At 42.4% G+C, this 22,482-nt stretch overlaps 1 protein-coding gene across 15 annotated transcripts in view; it reads left to right on the forward strand.

Moving 5' to 3' along the window:
* LOC138736062 (protein CASP-like) overlaps positions 1-22,482 on the forward strand; it is a 525,702-nt gene that overhangs the window by 295,366 nt on the left and 207,854 nt on the right. For all 15 annotated transcript variants that reach the window (XM_069884929.1, XM_069884921.1, XM_069884920.1 and 12 more), the window contains 2 exons: positions 15,465-15,513; positions 16,824-16,928. In XM_069884929.1, coding sequence (XP_069741030.1) covers positions 15,465-15,513; positions 16,824-16,928 — 154 coding nt within the window. The remainder of the gene's footprint in view (positions 1-15,464; positions 15,514-16,823; positions 16,929-22,482) is intronic.

Consider the following 22,482-nt stretch of genomic DNA (forward strand, 5'->3'; position numbering starts at 1 on the left):
GAGGGCACAACTTCAGGATCGAAGGGTGTCCACTTAAAACAGAGATGCTAGCATTTCTTCATCCACAGGGTGGTAAAACTGTGGAATTTGTTCCTACAGATGGTTGTAGAGGCCAGGTCATTGGGTGTATTTAAGGCAGAGATTGGCCAGGGAATCAAAGATTATGGGAAGAAGGCTGGGCAGTGGGGCTGTATGGGAAAATGGACCAGCTCATGATTAAATGGCATAGCAGACGAGATAGGCTGAATAGCCGATTTCTGCTCCTATGTCATATAGTCTTCAATTTAAAGCAGGAGGGTACAGGTACACAATCCTTTATCCGGAACCCTTGGGAGACAGTGTGTTTCAAATTTTGGATTTTTATGGATTTCAGAAAGCCAGATTTAAGCCCACCTGAATTGTGCTGCCATCTCTCTCCCCACTTGCTGGATTTTGGAGCTTTCCGGATTTTAGATGTCCAGATAAAGGATCGTGTACCTGCACTTTGTTCGGCACAGATAAGTGGGCCTGTGTCCATTCTCTAGGACTCTGAACCACTAATTTTGATGTCATCTGCATCTTTTGGTTTTTGAAGTGCAGGAATGTCAATAGAGCTGGATGGTCATGGTACCAATCCGGTGAACAGTGGAGATGGTGCAGATGAGGCTGACACAGATTTTACCTGGATTGGAAGCACTATTATTAGAGGTGAGATTGGCTCGGCTGGATTTATTTTTCTTGAGAGAAGGATGATCAAAATTACCAGTGGGAAATTTTTCTCCATTATTTCTAAGAGATAAAAGGCATGGGAATGATGGGGAAGTACGAGATGTAGCAGCGATCCTTTCAACAAGTAGAATGATCAACAATGACGTCATGGGCTATAGGGCCTTTTTAAAAATCAGAATCAGATTTATTGTCATATGTGTCACGAAATTTGTTGTTTTGCTGCAGCTGTATTGTGCATTACAGGCACAAAAATGGATATAAATTAGATTTCCATGAATACACTATTTAAAAATAAATAAATTAATGCAAAAGAAGAGGAAAAAAAGTGAGGTTCTTTGTCCAGATGGGCAGAGGGGAAGAAGTTGCTGTTGTGACATTAGATATTTGTCTTCAGGCTTCTGTACCTCCTTTCTGATTGTAGCAGTGAGAAGTGAGTATGGCCTGGGTGGTGATGGAGGCTGCTTTCATGAGACATTGTCTCTTTTTGATATCCTTAATGGAATGGAGACTAATGCTCATGATGATGCTGGTCGAGTTAACAACCCTCTGACCTGTTCTGTCCTGTGCATTGGCACCTCCATACCAGACAGTGATGCAACCAGTCAGAATACTCTCCACTATAAAAAGTTGCGAGAGTTTTTGGTGACTTAGCGAATCTCCTCAAACTCCTAATGATACATAGCCACTGGCGAGCCTTCTTCGTCATTGCATTGACATGACGGCTCTTTAGGAGATATATCTTCAGAGACGTTGATACCCAGGAATTTGAACTTTTTTTTTGCTTTTTCTATTGGCTCCTACTTTTTACAAACTTTATTTCTCTGAGTTCATTTGACAGTTGAACCTCCGGTTTGCCTGTCAGATGCCAGTGAAGTGCACTCTTGCCTGGTCAAGAGGAGTCCTGGAGATTCCACGGCTTTCAGCCTTCGTGTGTGAAGTGAGCTTTCTCAATGCTCTTAGGCCCTCCTTGCAAGCTGCACCCCTGTGAATTGAGAAGAGTTTCTGCAGGTTAGAAAATCTTGCCATCATCATTTAAATGTTGGGATCTTGATCTTTGTTTGTGAATGTAAGAATGGAATGAGGTTGCATCACCTTCGGTGCTTGTGTACTGTAAATGTAATCTCCAGTTAGCGCCACTTCCCTATCCTTCCTTGTGGCCCTATATTTTTTTTCTTTCTGCTACATAGCCAATTTCTTTTTGAAAATTACTTTTGAATTTGTTTCTGCCAGTGTTTCAGGATGTGTACTGAGGTCAAAGCCTACTGATAACAATTATTCCACATCATTTACTCCCCTCTCCCATCCATGTCTAAGTTTCATTGCCATTTATTTCATCACAGTCCTCTGGTTACTTACCTCTCCTCCCAATTTGCATCAACAAAATCATTCAGAATTTGACTCCTCTTTAAATGTGCTCAGCCATGAAAACGGTCCTGTCTTCAGTCCTAACTTCCATGCTTCTATGAGGGGCATGGATAGGGGGGACAGCCAGGGCAGCAATGGCAGAGGGCATTGGTTTCAGTTAAGTGGTGGAAAGTTCAGGGGACACTCAACAGGTATGCTTTTACTTTTTAAAATTTTTTTTATTTTTCACACTATAAACCATATAGATCAAGATACATACATTTTCCTTCTTAAATATATACAGTGTCATTTTCTTCCCTCCTCCCCTCCCTCCCTGCCTACCTCCCCTCCCATTTATTTAAAGTTCAGAAAATAAGATACATTAAACCCGTCAAACAATGTTGTCACTCAATAAAAATAAACAAGAAATTCCACTGAGTCAGTTCTTTTCATTCTCTTCTTCTGTCATTTTAGGTGGTAGATGTCCCCGGTAGGTTTTCTCTATTATGTTTCATGTATAGCTCCATATTTGTTCAAATATTGTAATGTTTTTTTCTTAAATTATATGTTATTTTTTCTAATGGAATACATTTATTCATTTCTATATACCATTGTTGTATTCTCAAGTTATCTTCTAATTTCCAGGTTGACATAATACATTTTTTTGCTACAGCTAGGGCTATCATAACAAATCTTTTTTGTGCTCCATCCAAATCGAGTCCAAATTCTTTGTTTTTTATATTATTTAGGAGGAAGATCTCTGGGTTTTTTGGTATATTGCATTTTGTGATTTTATTTAATATCCGGTTTAGATCTTCCCAAAATTTTTTCACTTTCTCACATGTCCAAATTGCATGAATTGTTGTTCCCATTTCCTTTTTACAGTGAAAACATCTGTCAGATACTGTTGGGTCCCATTTATTTAACTTTTGAGGTGTAATGTATAGCCTGTGTATCCAGTTACATTGTATCATACGTAACCTCGTATTTATTCTATTTCTCATAGTTCCTGAGCATAACTTTTCCCATGTTTCATTCTTTATCTTTATGTTTAGATCTTGTTTCCATTTTTGTTTAGTTTTACCATTTGTTTCCTCATTCTCCTTTTCTTGTAGTTTAATATACATGTTTGTTACAAATTTTTTCATTATCATTGTGTCTGTAATCACATATTCAAAATTACTTCCCTCTGGTAACCTCAGACTGCTTCCCAATTTGTCCTTTAAGTAGGATTTCAGTTGGTAGTATGCCAACACTGTATCGTGAGTTATATTATATTTATCCTTCATTTGTTCAAAGGATAATAATTTATTTCCTGAAAAACAATTTTCTATTCTTTTGATCCCTTTTTTCTCCCATTCTCTAAAGGAAAGGTTATCTATTGTAAAAGGGATTAGCTGATTTTGCGACAGTATTAGTTTTGGTAGTTGGTAATTTGTTTTATCTTCTTCCAAATATTGAGCAGATGATGTAATACTGGAGAATTCCTACGTGGTACCAATTTTTCATCCCATTTATATAATATATGTTCGGGTATCTTCTCCCCTATTTTATCTAGTTCTAATCTAGTCCAATCTGGCTTTTCCCTTGTATACCATTCTGTTAATTTATCTAGTGCTATCCTCGGTTTCCCCCCTTTCCATAAAAATTTCCTTATTATTTTCTTTAACTCCTTGAAGAATTTCTCTGTCAAATGTATTGGCAATGCCTGAAATAGGTATTGTATCCTTGGGAAAATGTTCATTTTAATACAGTTTATCCTTCCTATTAGTGTTAGTGGTAAATCTTTCCAATGCTCTAAGTCGTCTTGTAATTTTTTTCATTAGTGGATAATAATTGAGTTTATATAGATGGCCAAGGTTTTTATTTATTTGTATACCTAGGTATCGCATTGCTTGCGTTTGCCATCTGAATGGTGATTCTTTCTTAAATTTTGAGAAATCCGCAATATTCATTGGCATTGCTTCACTTTTATTTGCGTTAATCTTGTACCCTGACACTTCCCCATATTCCTTCAATTTCTTATGTAATTCTTTTATTGATATTTCTGGTTCTGCTAAGTATACTATGATGTCATCTGCAAATAAACTGATTTTATATTCCTTGTCTTTTATTTTTATCCTTTATTTTATTTTCTGTTCTTATCAGTTCTGCTAGTGGTTCTATGGCTAACGCGAACAATAAGGGCGATAGTGGGCATCCCTGCCTTGTTGATCTGCTTAATTTAAATTGTTTTGATATATATCCATTTACTGTCACTTTCGCCAATGGCCCCTTATATAATGCTTTAATCCAATTAATATATTTCTCTGGTAAGCTGAATTTTTGTAGTACTTTGAATAAACAATTCCATTCTACTCTGTCAAAGGCCTTCTCTGCGTCTAAAGCAACCACTACCGTTGGAATTTTATTTCCTTCTACTGCATGAATTAAGTTAATAAATTTACAGATATTGTCTGTTGTTTGTCTTTTTTTAATAAATCCAGTTTGAATCCAAATTAAGGTTGAAATCCCCTCCTATTAGTATTTTCCCTTGTGTGTCTGCTATCTTCAAAAAAATATCTTGCATAAATTTTTGATCTTCTTCGTTAGGTGAATATACATTGAGTAAATTTCAAAACTCCATATATATCTGACATTTTATCATTACGTATCTCCCTGCTGGATCTATTATTTCCTCTTCTATTTTAATTGGTACATTTTTACTGATTAATATAGCTACTCCTCTAGCTTTTGAATTATATGACGCTACTGTTACATGTCCTATCCAATCTTTCTTTAATTTCTTGTGCTCCACTTCAGTTAAGTGTGTTTCTTGCACGAATGCTATATCAATTTTGTCTTTTTTCAGTAAATTTAGCAGTTTCTTCCTTTTGATTTGGTTATGTATTCCGTTAATATCTAAAGTCATATAGTTCAACATAGCCATTTCATACTTTGTTTATCTTTCCTTTCCATTTCCACATCATCACCTTTCCTTCTTATCCATTTCTGCTTTCTTTTTTTGAACACTTTATAAGACAACATTTCTAAAACATCAAACATTTCCCTTATTCTCCTATCTAAAATTTCTTTAACCCCACTATCCCCTCCCCTTCCCCTTCATCCCTTGTCCCTTGTCGGGCAACCACATCTCCCCTCTCCATTTGGATTTGCGAATTCACTCGCAAGTGTCAACTGATTTCGCAGTGACCATAACTCCTCCCCACCCAGCCCCCCCGAAAAGATTTTAATTTTTATATACAACAAAGGTCACTCTCTTAATTCCCCCCTTTCTTCCCTTTCTTTCCCTTCTTAGTTCTTACCTATATTCTATTTTTTTTTATACACACATACATATAGTTTGTGGTCATTTTTGTTCTCATTACATATCTTCCTCTCTCTGTCTGTTTTGTGGTTGTTCTGCAAATTTTCTTGCTTCCTCCGGATCCAAGAATAGTCTGTTTTGCTGCCCTGGAATAACTATTTTATGTACCGCTGGATACTTTAGCATAAATTTATATCCTTTTTTCCATAGGATCGTTTTTACTGCATTAAACTCCTTCCTCTTCTTCAGGAGTTCAAAACTTATATCTGGATAGAAAAAAAAATTTTGACCTTTGTATTCCAGTGGTTTTTTTTCTTCTCTTATTTTCCTCATTGTTTTCTCCAATATATTTTCTCTTGTTGTATATCTTAGGAATTTTACTAGAATGGATCTTGGTTTTTGTTGTGGTTGTGGTTTGGGGCTAATGTTCTGTGTGCCCTTTCTATTTCCATTTCTTCCTGTAATTCTGGTCTTCCTAGGACCCTGGGGATCCATTCTTTTATAAATTCTCTCATATTTTTGCCTTCTTCATCTTCCTTAAGGCCCACTATCTTTATATTGTTTCTTCTATTATAATTTTCCATTATATCTATCTTCTGAGCTAACAGCTCTTGTGTCTCTTTAAGTTTTTTATCAGATTCTTCTAATTTCTTTTTTCAGTCCTCTATTTCCATTTCTATGGCTGTTTCTCGTTCTTCCACCTTGTCCACTCTTTTTCCTATATCTGACATGATCATCTCCAATCTATTAATTTTTTCTTCTGTACTTTATATTCTTCTTTTTATTTCATTGAATTCTTGTGACTGCCATTCTTTTACTGATTCCATATATTCTTTAAAAAATATATATATCCATTGTCTTGCCCTTCCCTTCATCTTCTATTTCTCTGTGTTCTTCCTCTTCTTCTGAGTCCACTCCAGGATCTGTCCTTTACCTCTGTCTCTTCTGGTTTTCTTGTTGGTTTGTTTGTTTTATTTTGTTGGGTATTTTTGGTCTTCTTATTTTTATTAGACGTGTCTTGCTGCTGGTCTTCTTCCTCTGGGTTGGTCATCTGTTGTTTCTTTGATTTCTTTTTACTCTCTTCTTTCTTGCTCTCGTTATTTTCTGTGTTTTCCTCTTGCTGCTTTGTTGTGGCTGTCAATTTCAGCTGTGGAGATCGACTCCTCAGCTGGTCCCTCCTCCCATCAGTGTTATTTTTGTCTTGCGCATCGCGCATGCTTTTGTAGTCCCGAGTTCGAGGCTTCAACTGACCTTAAGGAGCGGGCTTCTCTCTCCACGGCGGGCCTCCTCGGACAGGTAAGGCCTTCACCTTCTTCTTCCGACGTCCTTTCTTCTTCTCTTCTTCCCGTTGCTTTTGGCTTTTCTTTTTTCACTGCCATTTTCTCCACACCTTTATTTTCACTTTATTTTGGTTTTTGTGTTTGTGCCTTTTTTTTTTCACTGTCTTTGTTTTTTACTTTTCTGGAAAGGGCTGGAGTTCCCCGACCGGCCACTACTCCATCACGTGACTCCCTCCGGTATGCTTTTAGTGAGGGAGCGGTGGGTGCCTGGAATGCATTGCCGGGGATGATAGTGGAAGCTGGTACAGTAGGGACATTCAGACACAGATGAAAAAAAATGAAGGTTATAGGTGTGAGAGAGGGAAGGATTAGATTGTAGTGGATTAGGCTTACATAAGTGGGCACAATGTTGTGGGCCAAAGGGGCCGTATTGTGCTATACTGTTCTATGTTCTTTATTATGTCACCAGCTCTGCACACTGAGGGTGGTGCTTTGAATTTGTTTGTCCTCTAAATGAAATCTGACAGTAATTCATAAATATTCACCATAACTACATCTGTTCAAAAGCATGGTATCTTGGCAGGGCAGAGCTCTGTATGCCGGGTATATTTTGGGAGTAAGATGTTGGGCACGGGAACACTGGCCTGCCCAAGATACCTGGCTGAGTGTAACTGCAGCCCCAGTGCTGGGCATGTTAGCCTGGGAAAGGCCCCTGGCATTAATTCACTTCCAGTGACTGCATTGGCATTGAGATGTCATCTACCTGCCCCAGATTATTTAATTGATTGAATTTCGATTTCCCAGCTGCTCAGTTGGGATTTGAACTTTGTCTCTGAATTGTTAATCCATGTTGTTATACTGTTCATTGAGATCAAAGATAACTTTATTCTTCTCCAGTTCTGTTGGTGTTGAGATGGTCGATGAGTCTAATGTGTGGTCCACACACTTTATCCATTGAGGCAGGAAATAGAAATGTGATACAGGATTTTTGACCATTTCAGTGACCTCCACATACCCAAAGATGTCTTCCCAGTTACTGTGTAGATAATACAAAGAAGATTTGTAGTGGACAGTGAGGAACGCTTTCAAAGCTTGCAGAAGGATCTAGACCAGATGGAAAAATGGGATGCAAAACAGCATATGGAATATCATGCAGACAAATGTGAAGTGTTTCACTTTGAAAGAACATACCAAAGTAGGATATACACAGTAAATGGAAGGGCACTCCCAGGACAATGAACTGGCGGGGCTAGAAGCTGGGGCAGCATCAGACCAACAGCCCTAAAATGGCATTGGTCAAGCTGCCCAGCTAACTCAGCAAAAACAGGCTGGGGAAGAAGGGCATTCATACGCATGGATGTCCCCGCCCACTATTTTTATTCATATTGCTGACTCAGTCCATCAGCAAAAAAGGCGGGAACTTGAACAGTATAAAAGAAGCCTTTCCAGCCCTAATAAAGAAGTGAGCTTTACCTGCCACACTGTGTGTGTGTTTTTCTTTGTAGCGGTCGGCTACAATTGGCGACCCCGACGGTTTAGAAGGAATCTAAAGCTAGCGATGGAGAACAAAACAGCCGTCAGTGCAGTTGGCCTGAAGCTCCCGACCTTCTGGACAGTTTGACCCGGCTTCAACCAGGCGGAGGCTCAGTTCCAGATTCGGGGCATCACAGCAGAGACCACCCAGTACTACCATGTGGTCAGCGCCCTGGATCCGCAGACTGCAAACAGTGGACAACCTTATCCACAGGCCACCGTCGGAAGGCACTTACACTGCCTTCAAAGAGTTATTAACCGAGATATTCGGACTCATGCGGCGAGAGCGAGGAGCACGTTTGCTCCACCTGGATGGGCTTGGAGACAGATCCCCGTTGGCACTCATCAACGAGATGCTGGTCCTCCTGGGAGATGAGCAGCCTGGCTTTATGTTCAAGCAGGTGTTCCTGGAACAGATGCCTGAAGACATACAACTGCTCCTGGTGGATTCGGATTTCACCGACCCCTGGAAAGTCGCAGCACGGGCAGAAATTCTCTGGAAACAGAAACAGAAGTGCTCGGCTACCATGGGGCTCGTAAAGAAGTCCCGCAATCAGACCAGAGCAGTCCCAAGCAAGGAACAGCAGACGAGAGGCAGGAGCGAGTCCAGTGACAGATGGGGCATTGAGGCCCGTCGATACCAGCCCCCTGAGAGTTCAAGGGAATCGAAAAGGCCAGCCATTGCTGATGGCCATGATGGCTGCCCACCAAGAGAGCCTCCTGTAGATCTGGGACTGCCTGTCTGGTAGAAGCTTCCTCGTGGATACAGAAGCAGAGGTCAGTGTGATACCCCCAACAGGATTGGACACTAAGGCACAGACTAGTGATACAGGAGGAGAGATCAGCGTGATACCCCTAACAGGGTTGGACACTAGGCACAGGCTAGTGGGACCCACGTTGAGGGCTGCCAATAACAGCAGTATATGGACCTATGGCAATTGTAGGGCTGAGCTGCAGTTCAGGGGCAGCCACCTCATGGGACTTCACGCTGGCCGGAGTGGAACAACCACTCCTCGGAGTGGATTTCCTGCAAGCCCACAGCCTCCTAGTGGACCTTAAGGGTAAGTGACTCGTCTACATTCGAGACCTCCCAGACCATCGCACTGAGGGGTGCTAGGTTTCCAGCAATGCGCCTGGACTCTGTCCACAGCTCGGAGGATGAGTTTTCCAAGGTGCTAGCAGGATTCCCGGCAATCCTTTCCCCTCATTTCACAGTGGAGATGCCTCGACACAGCGTCAGACATCACATCCTGACCAACGGCCCACCTCTCCACGCAAGGGCGAGACAACTTCCCCCGGAGAAGCTCCGACAGATCAAAGAGGAGTTCTGCAAGCTCGAGGAGTTGGGTGCTGTTCGACGGACAGACAGCCCATGGGCCTCTCCCCAGCATATGGTGCCTAAAGCAAATGGGGGCTGGAGACCATGTGGCAACTATCGCCGGCTCAACGAAGCCACCACCCTGGACCATTACCCCATGCCACACATGCAGGATTTTGTGGAAAACCTGAATGGGACAACAATATTCTCAAAAGTGGACCTCATGTGAGGATATTGCCAGATTACGGTGCATCCTGATGACATCCCTAAGATGGCCATCATCACTCCATTTGGGATGTTCGAGTTCCTGAGGATGCCATTCGGGCTCAAAAATGTGGCACAGACATTCCGGCAACTGATGGACACAGTAGGCCAAGACCTGAATAGCACTTTCGTCTATCTCAACAATATCATTGTTGTAAGTAGAACCTGACAAGAACACCTTCAGCATCCCTGTAGTCGTCTGCATGAGTTCAGCCTCACCATCAACCTGGCCAAATGTTACTTTGGCCTGAACACCATCAACTTCCTGGGTCACAGGATTACAAAGGACGGGGCCACACGACTGCCCGACATCTGCAGCTTCCCGAAGCCCAGTACAACCAAAGGTCTGCAGGAGTTCGTGGGAATGTTAAACTTTTATCGTAGGTTTATCTCAGCAGCTGCTCGAGTGATGCGCCCTCTGTTCATCCTGATGTCCGGCAAGGAGAAGGACCTGACCTGGGACGACGAATCCGCACGTGCATATGTGGAAACCAAGGAAGCCCTGCCAAAAGCTGCACTCCTGACCCACTCCAGACCAGATGCACCCATGACCCTCACAGTCGATGCCTCAGGAACAGCGATTGGTGGAGTCCTGGAGCAGCAGATAGAAGGAAGTTGGTACCCACTAGCTTTCTTCAGCAAACATTTGCAGCTCCCTGAACTAAAATACAGTGCTTTCAATAGAGAACTGCTGGTGCTGTACTTAGCCATCTGCCACTTCCAGTACTTTTTTGAGGGAAGGGCTTTCACGGACCACAAACCACTGACTTTTGCCCTGGCTAAAATCTCCAATCCCTGGTCAGCCTGCCAACAGAGACACTTGTCTTACATCTCGGAGTACACCATTGACATCAAGCACATCTCGGGCAAAGACAATGTGATCGCTGACGCCTTGTCAAGAAACAGCATCCACTCCCTGGTCAACAGCCTGGACTTCGCAGCACTGGCAGAGGCACAGCAGCAGGTCGACAAGATCCCGCAGTACAGGACCACTGTCACAGGCCTTCAGCTTCAGGACGTTCCAGTCGGCACAGGTACTATCATCTTCCTGTGTGATGTGGCCACCGGGCAGGTTCGACCTATTGTCCCAATGGCATGGAGGCAATGAGTTTTTGACTCCATTCACAGGCTGGCACAGCCATCCATCAGGACTATGGTCCGAGTGGTGGCCATCAAGTACATGTGGCATGAATTGCAGAAACAAGTCCAGGGATGGGCCAAGGCATGTACGCAGTGGCAAACAGCCAAAATGCAGCGACACACCAAGGTCCCCCCACAGCCTTTCGAGCCAACGGAACGCAAGTTTGGCCACATTCACGTGGACATACTTGGACCCTTGCCAATCTCTCAGGGTTTCTGCTACCTGTTCACAGTGGTCGATCGCTTCACTCAGTGGCCAGAAGCAATACCCCTGGCCGATACATCCACCAGGTCCTGTGCCAAAGCACTCCTCTTGTCCTGGATTGCAAGATCCGGACTGCCACAGCACATCATTTCTGATTGAGGTGCATAGTTCACCTGTGGTTGTTCAGTTTGTGGACCGACATTGCCAACCCGTGGGGCGCTCAGCTACACCATACGACAGCATACCACCCTCAAGCCAATGGGGCACCTCAAGACCACCCTCTTGACCAGACTCAAGGACCCCAATTGCGTGGACGAGCTACCATGGGCACTACTGGGCATATGAACAGCGCCAAAAGAAGACCTCCACGCATCCCCCACTCGCAGTTCCCGAGGACAGCAGGAGGAGACAACCACCTTCCTGGACAGGCTGCACGAAAAGGTCAGTAACCTGGCTCCGATCCCACCCTCCAGACACGGACAAGCCAAGTCCAACATCCCAAGATTGTGCGTACGTGTTTGTACGCAGACTACCCCATCGTTCACCACTGCAGAAGCTATATGAAGGTCCCTTTCAAATCATCCTGAACAATGGAGCCACCTTCGAGCTTGACATCGGTGGTAAACCAGAGGTCTTCACTACAGATAGACTCAAGCCTGCCCACACAGACCCAGCAAAACCCATGGAGACACCAACACCTCAACGCAGAGGCAGACTACAAAAGACTTTGAAGACTATACCTACTGACACTATAGACTGTAACACCGGTTCTGGGGGCGGGGGGGGGGGGTCACGTGGAGGCTCGCAATTGCAGTGATCAGGCAGGCACTTCGCGCGGCAGCAGATGTGGACAAAGATCACTAAAGTGACTCAGAGGACAATGAACCGGCGGGGGTAGAAACTAGGGCAGCATCAGACCAACAGCCCTAAAATGGTGTTGGTCAAGCTGCCCAGCTAACTCAGCAAAAACAGGGTGGAGAAGAAGGACATTCATATGCATTGATGTTCCCGCCCGCTATTGTTATTGATATGGCTCAATCAATCAGCAAAAAAAAAGGGCGGGAACTTGAACAGTGTAAAAGCAGCCTTTGTGTGTGTGTGTGTGTGTGTGTGTCTGTCTGTCTGTCTGTCTGTCGGTCAGCTACAAGGTCAATTTTGAAGTATTGTGTGCAATTTTGGTCACCTAACTATTAGAACTATATGAATAAGATTGAAGGAATGCAGAGGATATTTACAAGGATGTTACTGGGATTTGAAGAACTGAGTTACAGGAAAAGGTTAAACAGGTTAGGACTTTATTCCCTGGATCAGCATATCTTAAGTGGACTGAGGAACCTGCTGTAGGAAAAGAAGAGTAGAGAGACTCATTTCTGTTCACTCGTCCCTGCTTTTTGTGTCAGGTTAGAGATGTTTATCTCTGCTCTTTTCTTCAGGTCTCTTCTACAGTACTGAGCAATACTGGCCACATACCAAAGGAAACGGGCCTGGGTGAATTGAAGGGTTGAAAAGCTTTTAAATTTTGGAAAGATGTGACTGGGAAGGAAGGATATGAAAAAAACTATTTCAAGCAGGGTCATCCTCCTGGCAGATTATACATTACTGCTCCAGTAAAAATCCTTTGACTCACTCATTCATGTTCCATGGTTTGTGACTGTGGCCTCTCTACCTCTGATGAGATTGATTTATTTTTTTAATTTAGTCATACAGCACTGTAACAGGCTAATTCAGACCTACAATTCCGTGCCGCCCACAGGTCATTGTGATAAAATTAAGTTGATATTTCTTTTGTAATGTTAAGACCTTTTCATAGAATTGTGGAATCACGAAGCATAGAAATGACCTCTAAACCAACCTTATCCATGCCAACCATGATCCATGATACTGACCAGCACTAATTCCTTTTTCCTGCATTAGGCTAGTAATTTCTCTTTGCCTGTCTTGTTTTTATATTTTTAATTTAATTTATACATATAGCACATTAAGAGGCTATTTCAGCCCACGAGTCCATGCTGCTCAATTTACACCCCCGGTACGTTTTGAATGGTGGAAGGAAACCGGAGCATCTGGACAAAACACACGCAGACACAAGAGGAACATACGAAGTAAATCACAAAATTCTGTAGACATTGTGGTTGAAGTAAAAACGCAAGATGCTAGAGAGACTCAGAAGGTCAAGCAGTGTCCTTTATGTAGCAAAGCCTAAGATACATAATTGGTGTTTCTGGCTTGAACAAAGGCCTTACAGACAGCATGGGATTTGAACCCCGGTCCAGTCCTGATTACTGGTGCTGTAAAGGCGTTGTGCTAACTACCACACCAACCATGCTGACCTTGTTCGTGTCCGTCCAAATGCCTTTTAAGCATTGTACTTGTACTTTCTTAACCTCTGTGTGAAAAACATCTCAAATCTCTTTTACATTTCTCCCCTTGTTCTGGACATTGCTGCCATGGGAAATTATTCTAATTATTATCTCTTTCCCTCCATAAGGTCACCCCTCATTCTTTTGTTTCATTGTACCAATCTCTTCTTCTACCTACAGACCTCCATTCCCGGCAACAACCCAGAGATTCTGTTCTGCACTTTCTCCATTGCTGCGACCAGAACTTTACGCAACATTCTAAGTGTCATTTAATCAATGTTGTAGACAACTGCAACATGATGTCCAACACTTAATATTCTTAGAGAGCAGAGGAAGATTTGAATGTGTTTTGTTTTATGAGCTTCAGAATCAGCGCAACCATGTCTTTCTAATGTTAGAACTTAAATGAGAAATGGCCCCATGAAGATATCACGTCAGGCACAGCCAGAGAACCAGAGAACATTACAGCACAGAAATGGGCCCTTTGGCCCTTCTAGTCAGTAGTCAAACTATTATTCTACCTTGTCCCACTGACCTGGACCCAGTCAATAGCTTCAATAACATCCATGTGCTTGTCCAAATTTTGCTTACATGTTAAAATTGAGCCTGTGTTCACCACTGCAGCTGGCAGCTCATTCCACACTCCCATCACTCTCTGTTTGATGAAACCACCGCCATCCTAATGTTTCCCCTAAACTTTTCCCCTTTCACCCTTAACCCATGTCCTCTGGTTTGTATCTCACCTAACCCCAGTGGAAAAAGGCGAATTGAATTCACTAAAAAAAACGATGCATTTGAAGAGTTGATAAATATTAATTTTCTTTCAAATTGAAATTTGGATTTGTGAACTAGCTCACACTTTATTTACAAAGCATAAATACAGAAATTATGAATTGCAACTTTAAATAAAATGTGCTTGTTAAATTCCAGTGGTGAAGTGATTCCCAGTCTCTGACTTGTCTTTGAGTGACTGCACACATGCTCACTGTTCCTTTGCGGTTTCATCTCATGTGTACACAAAAAGAGCAGTTCTTGAATTAATAAGATGAAAATGGGAATTGATGAATATAATTGATTGTTGAGATGGAAACAATAGGAACAATAAAAGACTCTTAGAGAAGCACAATTTGTTAGATCAATGGAGGGTTTTGGGCTGCGAGAAAGGGAAGGGTTTGATTGACATGGAGTAGGTTTATATAGGTCAACACAGCAGTTGTGTGCTGTACTGTTCTAAGCTCTAAGTTCTGTGTTCCAGTAAGTGCAGTTCAAGAGCTTTATAGTTATTGGAAAAACTCTGTTCTTGTATCTAGAGGTGCCTGTCGTCAGGTGGGTGCCTGAAGATAGTAGTGGAAGAGGTTGTGATCAGGGTGAAGGAGTTCTTTATGATGAGGTAGAGCATCATGGAGATATTTGCATAGGATAAAAGGTCGAAGCATTTGCCAGACTTGGTATTTGTCGACTGGGTTTAGTTATAAAAAGAAACCCATAAGGTAAAGACAGCCTGTCCACAATCTTTGATAGATTATCCACACTCAGATTTAGCTGCAAATGATTAAATCTGACTCTTTTTTTGGTCATTGCTTTCTAATTAATGCTGAAGTTAATTCAGAACCAGAATCTGTTGCGCACAATCACTGGATATAATACATGGAGTTTTCTTTTGTCACCTACTTTTTGTCAGTTTTCTTTTGAATCGTCTCCTGCTTAAAAGTCTTTAGTTTTTTTTATTCTTGATAAATAATCCATGTTTCTGTTACTGGGACAATTACTTCCCAAACTTTACAACCTTAGGATTTATTGTAGGGTTGTAGTGGGAAGAAGTTTCAGAAATCAGAGTGTCTACACAAAGTGAATCTAATCAAACTAAACTTCGGGTTGAAGTGAGTTTTCCAGTGTTTCATGAAGGATGCTTCCTAACCTGAAGCCATTATTGGGGTGAGAATCTTTTTATTGCATTGGCAAAACTGCACTGAATTTATCTGGTTTCTTCTTGAATCTATTACAGAGCAGATGAAATTGAAATGATCATGACAGATCTGGAACGAGCTAATCAGGTAACAGATTTTGAGAAGATTATGGTTTAATGTTTTATCAACTGATTTTGTTCTTGCAGTTTCTCACTCTCATTCTCCTTTCTCCTCTTTTCCTGTTCTTTTGCCTCTCACCTTACTTCCTCCTACTCCCATCTCCTGCCTCTCTCATTGCTTCTTCACATTCAGCCCTGTTGATCTACCCTCACTTCACTTTCCCATCTTGGGCTTATTGAGACATGCAACAAGACAGTAAAAAAGGGCTTCATAATCGGGGGATTGAGTTCAGAAATCACGAGGTACTCTTGCAGCTCCATAAATCTCTGGTGAGACCACATTCCACCATATTTATAGGAAAGATGTAATAGCTATGGAGAGGGGGAAGAGGAGATTTACCAGGATGTTGCCTGAATTGGAAAGTATGTCTTATACGGCAAGGTTAGCAGAGCGTGGGCTTTTCTCTTTGGAGCAAAGAAGGATGAGAGTTAACATAATAGAGGTCTACAAGATTATAAGAAGCATAGGTAAGGTAGACAGTCAGTGCCTTTTTCCAAGGGTGGGAGTATCAAACACTAGAGGACATCTGTCCAAAGTGAAGGGAGGGAAGTTCAGGGGAGACATCAGGGATAGGTTTTTTTTCCCACGGAGAGTGTGGGTGCCTGGAATGTATTATCAGGGATGGTAGTGGAAACTTAAACAATAGGGGCATTTAAGAGACTCTTAGGCAGGCACATGGATGAAAGAAAAATAGAGGGTTCTGAGATAGAGAGGGTTTAGATTTTTTTTGGAATGACACAACATCGTGGGCTGAAGGGCCTTTTCTGTGCTGTAATGTTTTTTGTTAGCAATGAAACTCTTTTGTGCTGACCATCCTCCTGTGCCATACTCTGCCCATTTGTTCCCCACCCTCCAATCCTCTGACCTTCTCATCATTCTCCTATTGTCACCCTCCTCCCGTCTGTTTTTATTCTGTCCCCTTGCCTCCCCCGACCCCACAGCAATAAAATACCCTTTGGTCCCATCTGTGTAAAACAAAATTGAATAAAAGAATCTTGTTCCACTTGTTTTTGTTCTGTCTGAAAAATTCACTGAGCTGCGACATTAATATCAGCAGGGATTCCTTGCTCCTGGCGTTAAATTGCTGTCATAATCACTCAATTATTTCCTCCTTGTACAGTTTAAAATGAATATCCATCAATTCCAGTATTTTCTTTTTACATTTATTAGGTTGACTGTTAAGGAAAATCTGGTGTAGTCAGCAGTGCAGAAATTGATTAATGGGTCTGTATAATTTATCAGCTGTTGAATGAACACATTTTGTTTCTTTTTCTCAGAGGGCGGAGGTGGTTCAGAGAGAGGCAGAGGCCTTACGAGAGCAACTTTCCTCAGCAAACAAATCCCTTCAGCTGGCCACGCAGATTCAGAAAGCCCCTGATGTGGTAAGGCAGTTGAAGGATTGACTGGTATCAACTTTTTTTAATATAATCTGTCTTAGATTTTCCAATGGATGTTGTTGTCACACCAGTTGACAAATATTCAGGTTCTGGTGACTATTGATCTTCTGGCAGATGTTGGAGGGCTGTGTGTGACCTTTCTGAGTTCAGTCACCTTACTGCATAAGTTGCACTGGACACCCCCAAGCTAGTGCTGAATTGACACATGTTGTCCCTGGGGAATACACGGGCATAGTTTCAAGACACAGAGCATAGTACAGTACAACTCCCAATTATCCAAAATTGGATTCTCTGAAATCCTCTTATCCGAAACAAATCAGAAATCCTCATTTGTCCAAATTTTTTTCAGAGCTGAACTGACCTCACAGGTTGAAAAAAAATTCACTCAGCATGAAATTATATCGACACTTGTCCTTGTTTCAGCCTCTCTTTCCATTACTTTCCCCGATTGACTTTTCTCTTCAACTCTTCTTCTCAAACTGCGTACCACTGTCTCCCAGCCGCAAGCAGTCGGAAGAATCCCTTGTCTTGACATCATCAAGGAGAGTGGCCTCCCGGGCAGGAGAGGGACCTTAGGCTCAGTGCCATTCCCTCCCCTTCTCTACCCTCCCATCTCCTTCCCACCCTCCCTCCTCAGTACAACGGAGTTCATAATGCCGACTCCAGGTCCTCCGCTCGGCTCTTTACCTCTCATGCACACTGGATGAGCGTGTGCGTGTGAGATAGGCCTGGGGAGGATTCAGAGTTGGGAGCTCCGGTGACTGCAGAGACAGAAGTCCGTATCTTGCCAGTGAGTGTTCCACCAGCCCGGGAAGCCTCCCTGGGGATCAGCAGCAGCAGTGGAGACGAGTCGGCGGCGGTTGGGAGGTCTCTGTGATCGGCGGCAGCGCTGTGCCCAGCATTATTTTGGTGAAAATTAAACATTAATGCTTAAAAGACCTTCTCTTATTGTTTGGTGTTATTTAAACATTGATACAAGAGATTTTCTAATGTTACTGGGCTGTTTTAAAAAAAATGATCTCTGGACACAAGCCCGGTCTCAACCATTTTGGATAATCTGAGTTGTACTTCACTTACCTCATTATCCACTAAAACAATGACAGCATCAAGGACAATCCCTGAAATGTGCAATCAAAGGGGGTGAAGTGGCGCAAATCAAGATTATTTGGGAATAGTTAAATAAAGGAACTCGGAAATATGCAGTGTATGGATGTTCAGAATCAGAATTTATTGTCACAGACTTTGTTGTTTTGTGGCTGTGTTATAGGTGCAAATATTACTATGAATTGCATTTTTTAAAAAATAAATGAATTAGTGCAAAAAGAAGAGAGAGCAAGGTATCGTCTGTGGTTCATTGTTCATTTAGAAATCTGATAGCAGAGGAGAAGAAGCTGTTTTTTGTCAATTCAGCACTAGCTTGGGGGTGTCCAGTGCAACTTATGCACCAATGGGTGCTCATCCAGGCCTCTGTAGCTTCTTCCTGATGGTAGCAGTGTGACAAAGGCACGGCCTGGTTGGTGAGAGTCTTTGAAGATAGAGGCTGCTTTCTTGAGACACTCCTCTTATAGATGAGCTTAATGGAGTGAAGATTGATGCCCATGATGGCACTGACTGAATTCACAGCTCTCTGTGGTCTTTTCCTCTCCTCTACATTGGCACCTCCATGCTGGACAGTGATGCAACCAGCCAGAAGGCTCTCCACAGAACACCTGGAGAAATTTACAAGAGTCTTTGGTGACATACAAAATCTCCTCAAAGTTCTCACGAAGTATAGCCGCTGGCGAGCCTTCTTCACGACTACATTGACATGGAGGCCCCAGTATCGATCTTCAGAGATGTTGACACCCAGGAATTTGAAGTTTTTAACCCTTTCCATTGCAGACCCCTCGAAGAGGACTGGTTTGTGTACCCCTGATTTCCCCCGTCTGAAGTCGACAACCAGTTCCTTAGTTTTGCTAACGTTGAGTGCAAAGTTATTGTTGTGACACCATTCAACCAGTTGATCTTTCACAGCCCTTTAGGCTTCCTCATTGATGTGTGTGATCCTGCTGACGATGTCATCAGCAAATTTGTAGATTGCATTTAAATTGTGCCTAGCCACAGAGTCTTGGGTGTAGAGCAAGTAAAGTAGTGGCTAAGCACAGATCCTTGAGGTGCACCTCTGTTGATTGTCAGTGAGGAGGAGACATTGTTTCCAATTCCTACTGACTGTGGTCTTCTGACGAGGAGGTCAAGGATCCAGGTGCAGAGGCCCAGGTTTTGAAGCTTGTTGACCAACAGTGAGGGAATGATGGTGTTGAATCTGAGTTGTAGTCAATGAAAAGTAGCTTGATGCATATGTTGCTCTTGACTTGGCAATTGAGGGCTGAGTGGAGAGCCAGTGAGATTGCATCTGCTGTGGAGCGATAGTGATAGTAGGCGAATTACACTGGGTCCATATCTTTACTTAGGTCTGAGTTAATTCTGGCCATGACCAACCTCTCAAAGCAGTTCTTCAGAGTAGATGAGAGTGTTTCTGGGCGATCGTCATTGTGGCAGCTCACTCTGCTCTTCTTGGAAACTGATATGAGTGATGGCAGGCGGAAACCTTCGACTGCAGCAAAAAGATATTGAAAATATCCGAAGGAGTTGGGACAGTTTACAATTGAGTGGTTTTGATAGATTTAAACTTTAGTGGATGTGGAGAAACATATTAGGTTGTATGGATGAAAAGAGATAAATTTCTAGTGTGTGCTGATAAATTTGTTGCAGAAAGATTTTCTAGGACCATCAAGAGCATAGCCCTCTCAGTTATGAATAACGACCCAGTTACGTATTAACACTCGTCAAACAAAATCCAGACTATGAAATTGATGTTGTGTTTGAAAAGGTCAAAGGTTAAAAAAAACGTAGTGGTATTACTCTGATAACGAGGAAGTTCACTAGGGGGATTCCAGCAATGAAAGGGTTATCACATGAAGAATGTTTGACAGCTCTTTAAATTAAATTTAGACATACATCATGGTAACAGGCCATTTCAGCCCATGAGAACGTGCCACACAATTTACACCCAATTAACCTACAATCCCTGGTACATTTTGAATGGTGGGAGAAAACTGGAGCCTCCGGGGAAAATCCATGGAGATACAGGGAGAACGTACAAACTCCTTACAGATAGCGCAGGATTCGAACCCCTGTCCCAATCACTAGTGCTGTAAAGCTGATACGCTAACCACAATACCAACCATGCCTCTTGCCCTGTATTGTTGGAATATAGGGGAATGAGGGGTGAACTGTCTAATATACTAACAATTTTGGAATCTACAGAATAACCCATGCACCAATCCATGCTGATTGTTCCTCAACACTGCCTGCCTTTCCAAATATAAATGGACCCCATCTCAGAATTCCCTGCAGTAACCTACCCATTCCTGATCTTGAACTTACCAGGTACTTTTCTGGCTTGAGCTCTCATCCTTTTGAAATAAAAATGCAACATCATCCTCCCTCCCGTCTTCCAACACCTAACCCCTGCTCACCCATGATGCAAATATCTATGCCAGGGGTTCTGCAGTTTCTTCTCTTGCTTCCCACAATATTCTGGGAAACACTCCATCATCACCTATGTAATGTGGACTCTCTGAAGACATTGCTATTTACTTCTCCAAGTTTCCTGGCCTATCTTTCTTAACAGTAAAGACAGATGAGAATAACTCAAAAAGGCCACCATCATTTAGTTTAGTGGTTCTCAACCTTTTTCTTTCCACTCACATATCACTTTAAGTAATCCCTATGCCATTGGTGCTCTGTGGTTAGTAAGGGATTTCTTAAAGTGGTACGTGATTGGAAAGGGAAGGTTGAGAATCACTGCTCTAAACTCAATTGTAATTGAAATATTTTGCCTGAGAAAATATAACTTCCTTTGAAGTTATGAAACTGCACATAACAAGTCAATGAGGTACAATTAAAACAGTAGTTTTCAAACTTTTTCTTTCCACCCACAGACCACCTTAAACAATCCCTTACTAATCACAGAGCACCGATGGCATAGAGAATACTTAAAGTGGTATGTGAATGGAAAGAAAAAGGTTGAGAACCACTGAAATAGGCCTTTCCCTATAACTCCAGTCTTCAAATCCTGGGAACATCCTTATAAATCTCCTAAGCACTCTTTCAATATTACTGAGATTCTACTGACCTATGTTATACACAACTTCACCATAACACCCGATATTCAAGGCTTTGATTTATGAAGGCGAATGTGCCAAAAGCTTTCTTTGCAACCCTATCTGCCTAAGATGCCACTTTCATTAGCTTTGTATTTTACCGGTACAATGACAAGAAAGTTGAATCTAATCTAATCTAATCTAATCTAATCATCCCGGTGCTGAAGAAGAATGTAGTGATGGGTCAAGATGACAACTTCTGACATCCATCATCATGAAGTGCTTCAAGAGGCTGGCCATGGTTTACATCAACTCCAGCCTCATAGTCACCTTTGACTGACTGATTCGCCTTCTGCTGCACAGGCCTACAGCAGATGTCAACTCCTTGGCCTGACACTGAGAACGAAACACCTGGACAACAAGGATATCTATCTCAAACTACAATTTATTGATAGTACAACACATCTTCATCACAGTGGCATCGAACCAATCCAAGGGCAGCACGGTTGGCACAACACCTTTACAGCACCAGCAGGGATTCGAATCCTGTGCTCTATGTCAGGAGTCTGAACATTCTCCTCGTGTTTGTGAGGGTTTCCCCGGGGGATCTGGTTTTCTCCCACCGTTTAAAACGTACCGGGGCTATGTTAATTGGGTGTACATTGGGAGGCACGGACTCATGGTCCGAAAAGGCCTGTCACCATGCTGTATGTTTAAATTTTATTTTAAAATTCATCCCTGAACTCCATGAGCTGGGTCTCAGGACCACTCTCTGTAATTGGATCCCCGACTTCCTATCACACAGGCCACAATCAGTGAGGATTGGTGACAGCACCTTCCCCAACATCATCCTCAGCATCGGGGACCCACAAGGCTGTGCAACACCTTGTTAAAGGCCTTTTGAAAATCCAAATGCACAACATACACTGCATCTCTTTTAGCTAGTCTGCTTGTCACTTCTTCAAAGAATTTCAATAGATTTATCAAACAAAGTTTTCCCTTAAGGATAGCCTTAACCTATCTTGGATTGTGTCTCCAAGTTCTATGTAACCTCATACTTGACAATCAACTCCATTATCTTCCCAGGCACTGCTCTCAGGCGAACCAATTTATAATTTCCTTTCTGCTCTCTCCCTCTCTTCTTGAATATGGAGTAATATTTGCAATTTTCCAGCCCTCCAGAACCATGCCATAATCTATTGATTCCTGAAAGATCATTACCAATGCCTCCACAATCTCTCCAGCTACTTCTTTTGGAACCCAATGCCAATTCATCTGGTCTGAGAGACTTATCTACCCTTGGACTATTCAGCATTTGGAATGTCTTCTCTCTTGAAATAGTAACTGCACTCACTTCCCTTTCCTGATGCACTTCAACATCTGGCACACTGCTC

This window comes from Narcine bancroftii, chromosome 6, assembly GCF_036971445.1.
Source record: "Narcine bancroftii isolate sNarBan1 chromosome 6, sNarBan1.hap1, whole genome shotgun sequence".
Lineage (NCBI taxonomy): Eukaryota > Metazoa > Chordata > Chondrichthyes > Torpediniformes > Narcinidae > Narcine > Narcine bancroftii.